The sequence below is a fragment of the Gavialis gangeticus genome, unplaced genomic scaffold, assembly GCF_001723915.1.
Source record: "Gavialis gangeticus isolate Ggan-Ray unplaced genomic scaffold, GavGan_comp1, whole genome shotgun sequence".
In the NCBI taxonomy this organism is placed as follows: Eukaryota; Metazoa; Chordata; order Crocodylia; family Gavialidae; genus Gavialis; species Gavialis gangeticus.
This window is the reverse complement of record NW_017729018.1, coordinates 3,489,701-3,500,061: the sequence shown is the minus strand read 5'-3', so window position 1 is coordinate 3,500,061 and position 10,361 is coordinate 3,489,701. Positions and strand designations below refer to the sequence as shown.

The 10,361-nt window shown below is 38.4% G+C and overlaps 1 protein-coding gene and 1 long non-coding RNA gene across 2 annotated transcripts in view; one reads left to right on the top strand and one right to left on the bottom strand.

Moving 5' to 3' along the window:
- ELAVL1 (ELAV like RNA binding protein 1) overlaps positions 1-3,132 on the top strand; it is a 50,315-nt gene extending 47,183 nt beyond the window's left edge. Inside the window, exon 5 of the mRNA XM_019513245.1 lies at positions 2,590-3,132. Within this exon, the coding sequence (XP_019368790.1) occupies positions 2,590-2,914 (325 nt within the window). The 3' untranslated portion in view covers positions 2,915-3,132. The remainder of the gene's footprint in view (positions 1-2,589) is intronic.
- A 557-nt stretch (positions 3,133-3,689) lies between these two features.
- On the bottom strand, positions 3,690-5,404 carry LOC109294784. Its single transcript, XR_002096621.1, has 2 exons — positions 4,796-5,404; positions 3,690-4,726 (listed from the first exon to the last, which is right to left on the bottom strand). It is a non-coding gene; the product is annotated as an uncharacterized LOC109294784 (long non-coding RNA).
- Between the last annotated feature and the right edge of the window lie 4,957 nt (positions 5,405-10,361).

Sequence of the window (10,361 nt, the reverse complement as noted above, 5' to 3'; positions counted from 1 at the left end):
GGGGGAGTGGGCAGAGGCTGCATGGAGTAGAGGTGCCGGCACAATGTGGGGAGGGGGAAAGAGGGCAGACAGGCTACAGGGGGAAGTGCCAGAGGGCAAGGAGGCTGCATATCATCACCACCACCACTCCCTGCTGCTTTCTCCACTTTAGCAGTGGTGGGGACGTATTTAAGATGACCCTCCTTTAATTAGATTCTATACATGGAAAATTTATAACAATTTGTTTTCTATATTTCCCACATACAGAGTCTAATTATTGAGAGGGTTGTCTTAAATTCAAGGTCATCTTGGATTTGTCTAAATATACTAATTAGAAATATCCATAGGTGCATTATAGTGGCCCAAGAGCTTACAAAACTTCATGGTTCAGGAAGAGATGATAAAGATGTGTGGGGTGGGCATGTGGAGTTCTTCACACACATTTTTCAATTGCTGCAAGTTTGCTTTATATACCAGAGAACTTTTAGATGACTTCTTTGGAAAGTCTCCTGACTTCCATGGGTTTGGGGTAGCTTGCCTCTTTCTGTTTTTATAAACCAGCCCCTTGTGTTCATATGCCCAGAATGCTTATTGTAGCTGCTTTCTTTGTAGGTTGCCTTGGGGACATCCTTGGAGCTTTTTAGTTTCCAGGAGTAAGAAATTTTGTTAATTTGATTTTTTTTTTTTTTTCTAGAGAACAGATTAGTTCTTATAATTGTTTTGCACAGATGATTTATATCTTGGCTATTCCTCCTTCATCCCCACAGAAAGCTGTTTTTCCTTTTTAGTGTTTAAGCTAGGAGGGAGCTAATTGTTGCACTAGGGTGTTGTTGAACCTAGTACCCAAATACAAGGAGCACAACAAGGTACTGACTGCTGGAACCAACATTGCAGAACTTTGAGTTCAGTGAGTTCCTCCTATCCATGGCCATCCCCAGGATTGGTGATCTGTTGAGATGTAAATCTTAAAAACAAACAAACAAACAAACAAACAAACAAAAAAACACACATACACCAAAAAAAAAAACCAGGCCTCTTTCTGGTCGCATGTAAATAATAATGGGAAGTTGAACACTTTTATTAAAAAGCCCAAAAATAACATAGAAAACATGCACAAAAAAACTAAACCTTTTAAAGTGAAATAAATATTGGCAAGTCATGAAGTTAGTGAGTCTGCTTAGTAAAGCATTGTCCAAGAAGTTGGGCAATTTTGGCATATTAGCAATTTAATATTGAGCACTTGATGTGTTCTAGAATGCTTTTTCTGCTTCTAGCATGCCAGCTGCTTTTTCAAATTAATGCAGTTTGGTACCTCTTCAGTCGCATGTGAATACACATTTACATGATCAAATTGTCCGTAAGTACATGGGAAAAGAATTACATTTTATGTTTGACCTTCAGTTGGACTTTTCTTAAAGTTTTTGTGTACTTAGCTATGCAACTTGTGATGTTTTCTTAAAATAACTTAATGCACTAAATTTCCTAGGTTATGGGATAGAAATGGAGCATGAGGGGCAAAGTAGGTGAGGGAATAGAATTTGAGTTGGGAAAGAAAACATTGAGAGTAAAGTCTCTTGTTCATTTGAAGTACTGCATTGGGGTTTATGCAGGTAGCGCTGAGGCAGGATTTGCAGGGAGTAGTGAGAGGACGATGTGCATGGGGTAGGACAGTCACCCTGGACTTGATTGTTTTTCTGTACTGGTGTAAATCAGGAATAAATACTTGAAGTCAAGAGTTTAACTAGTAAGGCATGGATTTGAATGACAGGAGATGCAAGCATTTACATTTAAAAAAAAAAAAAGACGAAAAATTGTAACTAAATTCTATATTTATGATAATTACAGTTCTTCTGCCAACTATACATTAGTCGGTATCCAAATATAAAAATTTTAATCATTAATATACAAATTACTAAAAAAAAATTTAAATCCACTGGCAGTGATACTCTACTAACAACGTGGGTTGTTCCAACTAGTGGGCAGTTACTACAGAAGTCCTAAAGATGTACTGAGTACCTTGTTAGAGATTGAGGTACCTGTATCTGTATCTGCCAGTCAGAAGTGCAAGTGGTTGCCTTCACCTGCTGCCTTACGGTGGACAAGAGATCAAGCTTCATTATGCTCCTGGAAAAAAAATTTGAACTGAGAAGCCATGAGAATCTATTGTAGAGGCCCTATACAAGCCTCTTGGAGAGAAAATGGGGATGGCTGAAGATGGTTTGAGGCTTGTGGGAGGCCTCTGATACTCAGTAGCATTTAGTAGTTCAATACTGATGCCATAAAGTATCCTGAAAGTTTAGATGAGCTTCAAACTAGCATTGATTACTCCACATAGTGGAAATTGCATAATCCTACTTTGCAGCTATGGCCTAGCTTAGCCCTTTCTCCTTTATAATTTCCAATTTCTCCTGGTGACAGATTCAAAGCACTTGACTCTTTTTTTTCCCCCTCTTTCTACCTGCTGACATTTGGTTATCCTATGGTAAATGGGGAGGGTCAAATATTTTGACTAGAAGTTTTAAGAATATTTATTCAGTTGCTTCCCATTCAAATTAATTTATTTGATTGAATTGAACTTTTACATGAAATATTGTGCTTTTTATTTGCTAGGTTCTCTCCTATGGGTGTAGATCACATGAGTGGGCTTTCTGGTGTAAATGTTCCAGGAAACGCATCTTCTGGCTGGTGTATCTTCATCTACAACCTTGGTCAAGATGCTGATGAGGGAATCCTTTGGCAGATGTTTGGCCCCTTTGGTGCGGTTACCAATGTGAAAGTTATTCGAGATTTCAACACCAACAAGTGCAAAGGTTTTGGTTTTGTGACCATGACAAACTATGAAGAAGCTGCAATGGCCATAGCAAGTCTTAATGGCTACCGCCTGGGGGACAAAATCTTACAGGTTTCCTTCAAAACCAACAAGTCCCACAAATAACTTGCTCGTGCTTTTTGTATGGAATAGATAATTGAGTGACAGAAGTTGAAACATTTTTGTTAGTGTAAAACTCATTTTGCGCCAATTTTCACAAGTGTTTGTCTTAGTCTAAATGAGAAGTGAAAAAGGTTTTTATACTCTGGGATGCAACTGACATGTTCAAATGTTTGAAATCCCACAATGTTAGACCAATTTTAAGTTCCTTAAGTTATTTCATTGAAAACATATATATAAGAAGCCCCTAATAGCTTAAGTCCCTCTGGATGGTGGTAAAATTGAAGCATGCTTTCACTTATGAGACTGAATTTTGTTCCATTGAATATTGTCTGCAAAAACTGGAATTTTTTTATTCGAACTATCTAGCTGACTCCATTAGTGTGTCATTCCCCCATCCCCTTTGAAGCTTGGAAAAAAAGTTGAAAGCACTGTTGTTTTAGTTGGCAGTATACTGCTTTATAAAGTAATTTTCATCGCTACATTTAGTTGAGGAGTAGACTTTATAAAGTGAAGGTCTTGTAAGTAGTAGCATGCTAGCATAACTTTTAACACCATTGATGAGGTAAGTTGCACACTGAAGAGTAGCCAAGTTGTCAAATTAAAAGGTTTTACAAATACTTTTAAAGCCCATTTTCTAATAGGAATGGACCAAAGAGTTTCAGAGAAACTCTGGGAAGATTTCAGAGTCAAAACGAAACTCCAAAAACAGTGTGAATATATGTTGTTTACCAGACTGAATCTCTTCTGTCCAGATATCAATGCATGGTGCACTACTTACTGGTACATTATAATGCAGCAAGATTCTTACTCATTTTCAAAGATCGTTATTGTTTTGAATACCTAAGGGCAGTTTTATTTTGTAAAAACAGTTCAACATTTGAGCATTGTATTTCTCGCATCCCTTCTAATGAGTGCTAGATTTTTCTATTTTAATAGGATTTTGTTTTGATGACTAGCTTTACGTATTGAACACTCAGCAGAAAAGTACTTACTTCTTGCAAGTTAGATATTACTTTAAAAAACCTTGATTTGTAGATTTAAAGATTAATCCCCCAAGTTTTCTGCAGACTGCCTTGAATCTTTGAGTTGTTCTGTTTCTGTTAATTTTCTTTTGCTTTTTTGTGTTTTTTGTTTGTTTTTACTTTTGCATTTAAGACCATTAAATTTGATTTTGTTTTGCTCAAATTTTGTTTTGTTTTTTATTTTATATTATTTTTTTTGCTAAGTATTGCACAAAGTGTCCAGCTTTTAACGAGTATTGTTTTAAAAAAAAAGAACTATAGTTCTTCGTTAAAATAATATAATTTTCCTTTGACAGATGCATAGGAGAAAAAATTATGTGAAAATAAAAGCACTATAACAAACCTGTCACATAAAAAGTATGTGCCACAGTGATTTAAAAATATGGTAGATGTTCCTTTAGAAAGTCTGAAAAGGATTTTCGTATGTCAGATACAGCATATGCAGGGGAGGTAGGTACATAGTGTGCAGGAGTAGGGTCCTCCACCTGAGTGACTTTTAAGACCATTATCTGGGTTTTCTCACCAAAGTTCAGAGGAAATGCAGAAATTGGGACAATTCAGCAGCATTTTTCTTTTGAGCGAATCTCTGCCAATCTCCAAAAAAAAAAAAAAGAGTAGTCAGGCCTCCCCTTTGGGTTTTGGAGATGGTTCAGTGCATGTGTTTGTTTAGTGCCCAAAAGCTGGTTCTTGAAGATTCTGCTTTGCAGCCCTCTTTCAGCAGCAGGACCTGCAGTCCTGTGCCACCTCTGGATTTCTGTCCCATCATTGCCATCGTTTATTTTTGGCACTTGTCCTCTTGTTCAGAAAACTGTGGGCACCTCTGGATTTCTGTCCCCTCATTGCCATCATTTATTTTTGGCACTTGTCCTCTTGTTCAGAATACTGTGGGACTTTGCTCTAATTTCAGTATGTGTGTGTGGGGGGTTGTTTTTTCCTTCAGTCAGCAGGCATTCATTCACCTATCCAGTAACCTGCTGGTTTGTTGCTGTACATAGCCCTTGGCTGACTCCAGGAGAGCTCAGTGGTGGTAGACATCATCTCTGGCTATGTAGCGCATGCGAGGCTGAGTTCACGTGCAGTTAATTCGAGTGCTCTCTGCTATTTTATAGATGCAACCTTCCCTTTTCTGCAAATCCCAAGCTCTTGAGGTGCATCCATCCTCAGATAGGTTGGATGTCCTTTCTAAACAATAGCCCTGGAACGGGACCCTTCACCAACCCCTTTCCCATGTGTTTCCATTTCCTTCCCTTCTCAGAAAGTTGTCCTTTCCCCATGTCCTCTGGGCATTAGCAGTGTTGCTTGACTTATTGCTCCATATTGCATCCTGAGATCCTTATTTAAATAAACACACTCCATCCTTTTCCATCACCTGTATTTGTCTTCAGAACTTTTTGTGCCTTTTGACTCTTCCATCAGTACGTCTGTCAAGATCCCAGGATCTTCCTTGTAGTTGCTTTCATTTCCTGGCTCCTTAAAAAAAAAAAAATTATAAAAAATATATAATATTATAAATATATAATATATTTATATTTTTATATATATAAAAACACACACACTAAGAGTAAGGCTTGGTAAGCTCTCAATAGTAAAACTCCTAACATGGCCAACTCAAGATGTTTTACAGAGTAGCATCCCCCTTTTAACCTTTTAATAAATTATATATATAATACTATATGTTAAAAGAGGGTGCTACTCTGTAAAACATCTTGAGTAGGCTATGTTAGTTTTACTACTGAGAGCTTACCAAGCCTTACTCTCAGTTTAAAATTCTCCTTGAAGATTTTGTGACACCACTGTCCTTTTGTTGGTGGCTTCAGCTGCATTAATTTTTCTTGTCTTGTGTTCTTCTCTTACATGAGTGAGGAACAATGTTATGGTTTCATCCAATGATGAAGAATCCATTTCTAGTAACTTGTTGGGCCATGCTTGCTTTCATCAGGGTTCTTTTCGTCCTGTTTAATGTTGTCTGTTTGATTCGTCTGAGTAAGCTACCACTCTTCCAGTGAGGAGAAAAGGGAAGAAAAGAAACAATTCTTTTAATTTCTTGAGGAGTGGAATGTGTCCCTTTTGAGTCATCCAAACCACTTCATTTATAGACCAGACCTCCTTGTCACCACCCACAGTGTTGCCAGTCTGACTCCACAAGCAGAGAAATTTTGGCGTGCATTCACTTTCTGGTAACTAAGATAGGTGAGTTTTGACTCTTGCTGGACCTCCCATTTCTCAGTCCATCTGTAAAGACTGCATGGTGGAGGTTCAGGCAAAACTCTGAAGTCCAGTAAAAGAAATCTTTCAATTTCTTCTGCTTGATGGTTTGGAAGGACTTGTACTCTGTATCTAGACATCTAGTGCACTAGGTATTTTCCAGTTTGTATCAGAACATCAGCATTTCTAGTATTTTTTGGCACTTCATCGGTTGGGGAGTGTACAAATCATTACTCTTCCTTTTGGATGACGAAGTAGTCAAAACAAATGCTTCAAGAAAGCACCTCTGTTTCGATCTGTGTTCCATGTTGCAGCTTTTTGAGCTGTAAAACTCATTCTCAAGAGCTTATACATGTAAAGACCCATTTTCCATTTCAGATTTCTCATCAGTTAAAACAGGGAAGTAAGATACAGTAAAATGCCAGGTTTTGCTAACTGGACTAAGGCATCCTGATCAGATCAGCCCTGCACATGCTGAATCTGACACAATTGGCTGCACTATCTGAGGACTTTTCTGACTTTAGCCCTTTGTGATAATGGTGAAATATCTGTGGGCACCTTTAATCTGCTTCCCCTCCCTAGCATTCAGACATCACTCTAGTGCTGACCTAATGAAAAGTCAAGTTGATAATCTCTTGGACATCAAATGCTACAATTACTGTGCTTCAGAGGATAATGTGTGCGCACTGGGTTAGATGGTATCAAGGCTGTAATCCAAAGAAGAAGAATCTGAACTTCACGGAATCAAGATTAGTGGGTCTGGAGGGCACTAGCCTTTTTGCTGTCCATCCTGATTGTGCCAACTGGAATCATGGAAGCTTAAAAAATTTTCTGAGAATGAGCCTATTTTTCATTCACTTACCTTTTACCTTCATCCAAGAAAACCTTGATGAATGCTCAAGGGACTAGCAGGTGAAAGAACAGTAAAACAAATCGGTGATGCTATTTTTTTTAACCAGATGTGTCAATTTAAAAGTTAATTTGTTATATCATTTGTTACAACATTCAGCTACCTTCATCCTGCCTTAAATTATAAGGACATGTGGTTTTGGAAGGTGAATGCTCTAGTGATTTAAACACACTAGTGACTAAAACATACACATAGTGGCATGCCTTTCACTTGCATAATCCCCTTTTCTAGGATATGCCCTGATATGAGTCAGGATAGGTTTTACTCTCTTTGGCCTGATGACCCTGACTTCTAATACTTGGGCATAGATTTGCCCCAGAATCTTGTTTTTCTACCACATATTTGAAATCCTATTATGTAAAGGCCCATTTCTGTGTCTAACCCTGAACCAGCCATGGCCAGAAAAGCTGTGACAGGATACTTTCCAGCAAGGGATTGGTATTTTTTAATCAAAGCTGCATGACTGCCGTAGGTATACCCCTTCATCAAGCCTGCAATTTCTGTTGAGAGGGGAACCTCTGCTGGCATCTTACTTCCTTTGTTTTTACCTGTCTTTCTATTCCTGCAAGAACTTCCTACCATCATAGCTCTAAGCAGGCTCTTACAGGACCAAAGTATAGGTGCTAAACACACTAACTGCATTGGACTGCCACTGTAATTTGATATGAATATGGATACCTGGCACTTCTTGCAAGGCTGGTGGAGTTTCACTCTAAGATGAGACAATTTGTAGGTAAGGTAAACCCCTGTCCTAATTAAAGGATGGAATATCCTTCAAGACTGAAAATGTTCTGGGCTTCGGCTGTTATTTTTTTAAGATACATAATTAAAATTTAAAATGTTAAACTTTTTTTTAAATTTTACATTGATTGAAGGATTTATTCAGAAATGGACTTTTCCTAATTTCTTGTAAGTAACAGTTCATTTACGTTCACTGCACAAGTTTCCATTATGGAAAGATTTTTACCTCTCTGAAGGAGTCTAGCAGCTAAGGCCTATGTATCGAGTCTTCAGAAACGGGCCTCTTTTGGCTGTTTACACAGAGGGACATTTCACAGTAAATGCAGTCAAAAAAATTAGTGTTGCTGTGTGCATTTGTGCAAAGGTAAATGCAACTCCTTCACATGAGAAGACAGCAACAAAATAAATCTGAGAATCATGAAAGCTATGAATGGAGCAGAAGCAAAGCAACTTGTAGTGGTTTTAGCGTGTTTCAATTGCAAAGACACCAGGAGTTTCTTATGCATGCACTGAAGTAAATGTTGAGAGGATCATCCTCCTCTGAAGCCATTTCATCATAACAGTTTGGATTCTTTAAACTTCTGTGCCCTACAGTGCTGTAAGATGTGGAGGAAGGAGATCTGAATCAATGTAGCCATGCTGTTTTCATGTCCCTGAGCCCTGTGGCACCCCTCCATTCAACTTTCTAAGTTTGGGACTGTGAAGGATTTCAGGAGCGTGCTTGGGTTGGAAGGGGAGGCATCAGGAAACATCACTGTCCTGAGCAGTGTCCAACCAGTGGTGTGTGTTCAAACTTTTTTTTTCCTTTCCTATTGTTTGTTTGGTTTTTTGGTTTGTTTTTATTTTGATTTTCAGCACATCTGTATCATGATAGCATCAGAAAACACACTAAAAATACTGAGGTATCCAAGCCATTGGAACAAATTATGGATATATCACTGCAGTTAACTGTAGGTGATCAGTATGTGGTCATTTACACTTGCAGACAGCAAATGGTTTGAATACCTTTGCACCTGAAGGTTTGTAAAGCCATCTGTTTTTGTAGTATTTTTACAGCAGCATGGAAAGTTGTAGCAATTTTACTCTTGCAAAACAGTTCAAAATTTTGAAGTAGGTTACTGTAGCACTTACTGTCGAGAACGTTCAGCAGTATAAATGTTGCTCATTCTTGAAAAGACGAGCCAGTTTTTTTTTTAATATTCAATTTCAAATGAGCTCTTTATAAGCAGTTGCAGAATTTTACATTTAATCTTCTGGATTAAGGCAATAAAATGGTGGTTCCTCAGAAGTTTTTGAAAGCTTGCTTCAGTTTAGCATACAACTGAAATAACTAAAGTTTAAACTTAAAGTTTCCTTAATTATATAACATGTAATGGACTTCAGAAGGATGTCTCTAAATATGCTAGATTAGTGCTAACAAAAAAATTATTGGAATTAGGCCCCCTGATATTTACTTGCAAAGCATTGTTACAGTTTGAAAACATGTTGTTTTTTCATTGTACAATTTTTTAATGAATTATTGGTTCACCATAATTTACAAAAGTAAAATATAGAGCTTTGTGTCATAATACTACCTCTTAGTGCAGTGTTGCTGAACCTCCAGCCTGCAGGCTGAATCCAGCATGCAGGTCTATATAATAGGGCCTGCAGAGCTCACCATGAGTCCAGACATTTGACAGTGGGGGAGTGGTGACAGCATTAATTGCCATGTCTTCCAGAGCCTTAGCAATTAATGCTGCTGCTCCTTGCTTCCAAAATTCTGGACCTGTGGGGAACACGGCAAGCCAGAAGGCCCTGCACACCAGATTGCATCAATACATGGGGTTGCTCTGTGGTCAGATCTGGTGTGTGGGCCAGATCCCGCAGATGGATTGATCTAGTTGAGCTGATGCACAGGATCACACCCTGACTCAACCCCACACACTAACTGCACATGGGATCTGGTTCATAGATCAGCCCTGCCCATGGGATCCAGCCTGTGGACCAGCCCTGAGTCGCTCATGCAGCCTGCAGGGCCAGAAGGTTGAGCACAGCTGTCTTAGTGTAAGTTACCATATATTTTGACTTCCATTATAGGGAAGCTTGCTCTTAGTAACACTGTCAATTAAGCACCTTATTATACCATTTCTATATTTTGGCACCTAAGTAAAGCTTTAGGTAAAAGGGACCAAATTCACACCTAGCATCAGCAGGCACAACTCCATTCATGGGGTTGTATCCATTTCTTCAAGGAGTGAATTTGTCACTGTGTACCATGTGTACTTTAATCTCTGTTTGGCAGCAGGGACACCTGCTGTCTTCAAGGCAGGTTCCTAACCATGGGTCTGCATTTACTCTTTCAAGTTGGGAAATCCCAACACTATCCCAAGATGGTTAAATAAACATTGATAAAGTTCAGCATATGATAGGCATATACTATTTGTTTCCCGTGTTATAAAACTACAAGAAATAAGAGAACACAATTGCTTCACTTTTATTTGTAAGAAAAGGTACTTGTATAATGCAAAACTTTAGAATCTACATGGTGCAACCAGTAGAATTGAAAATTAAGGTAACTTAAAACAAAACACCT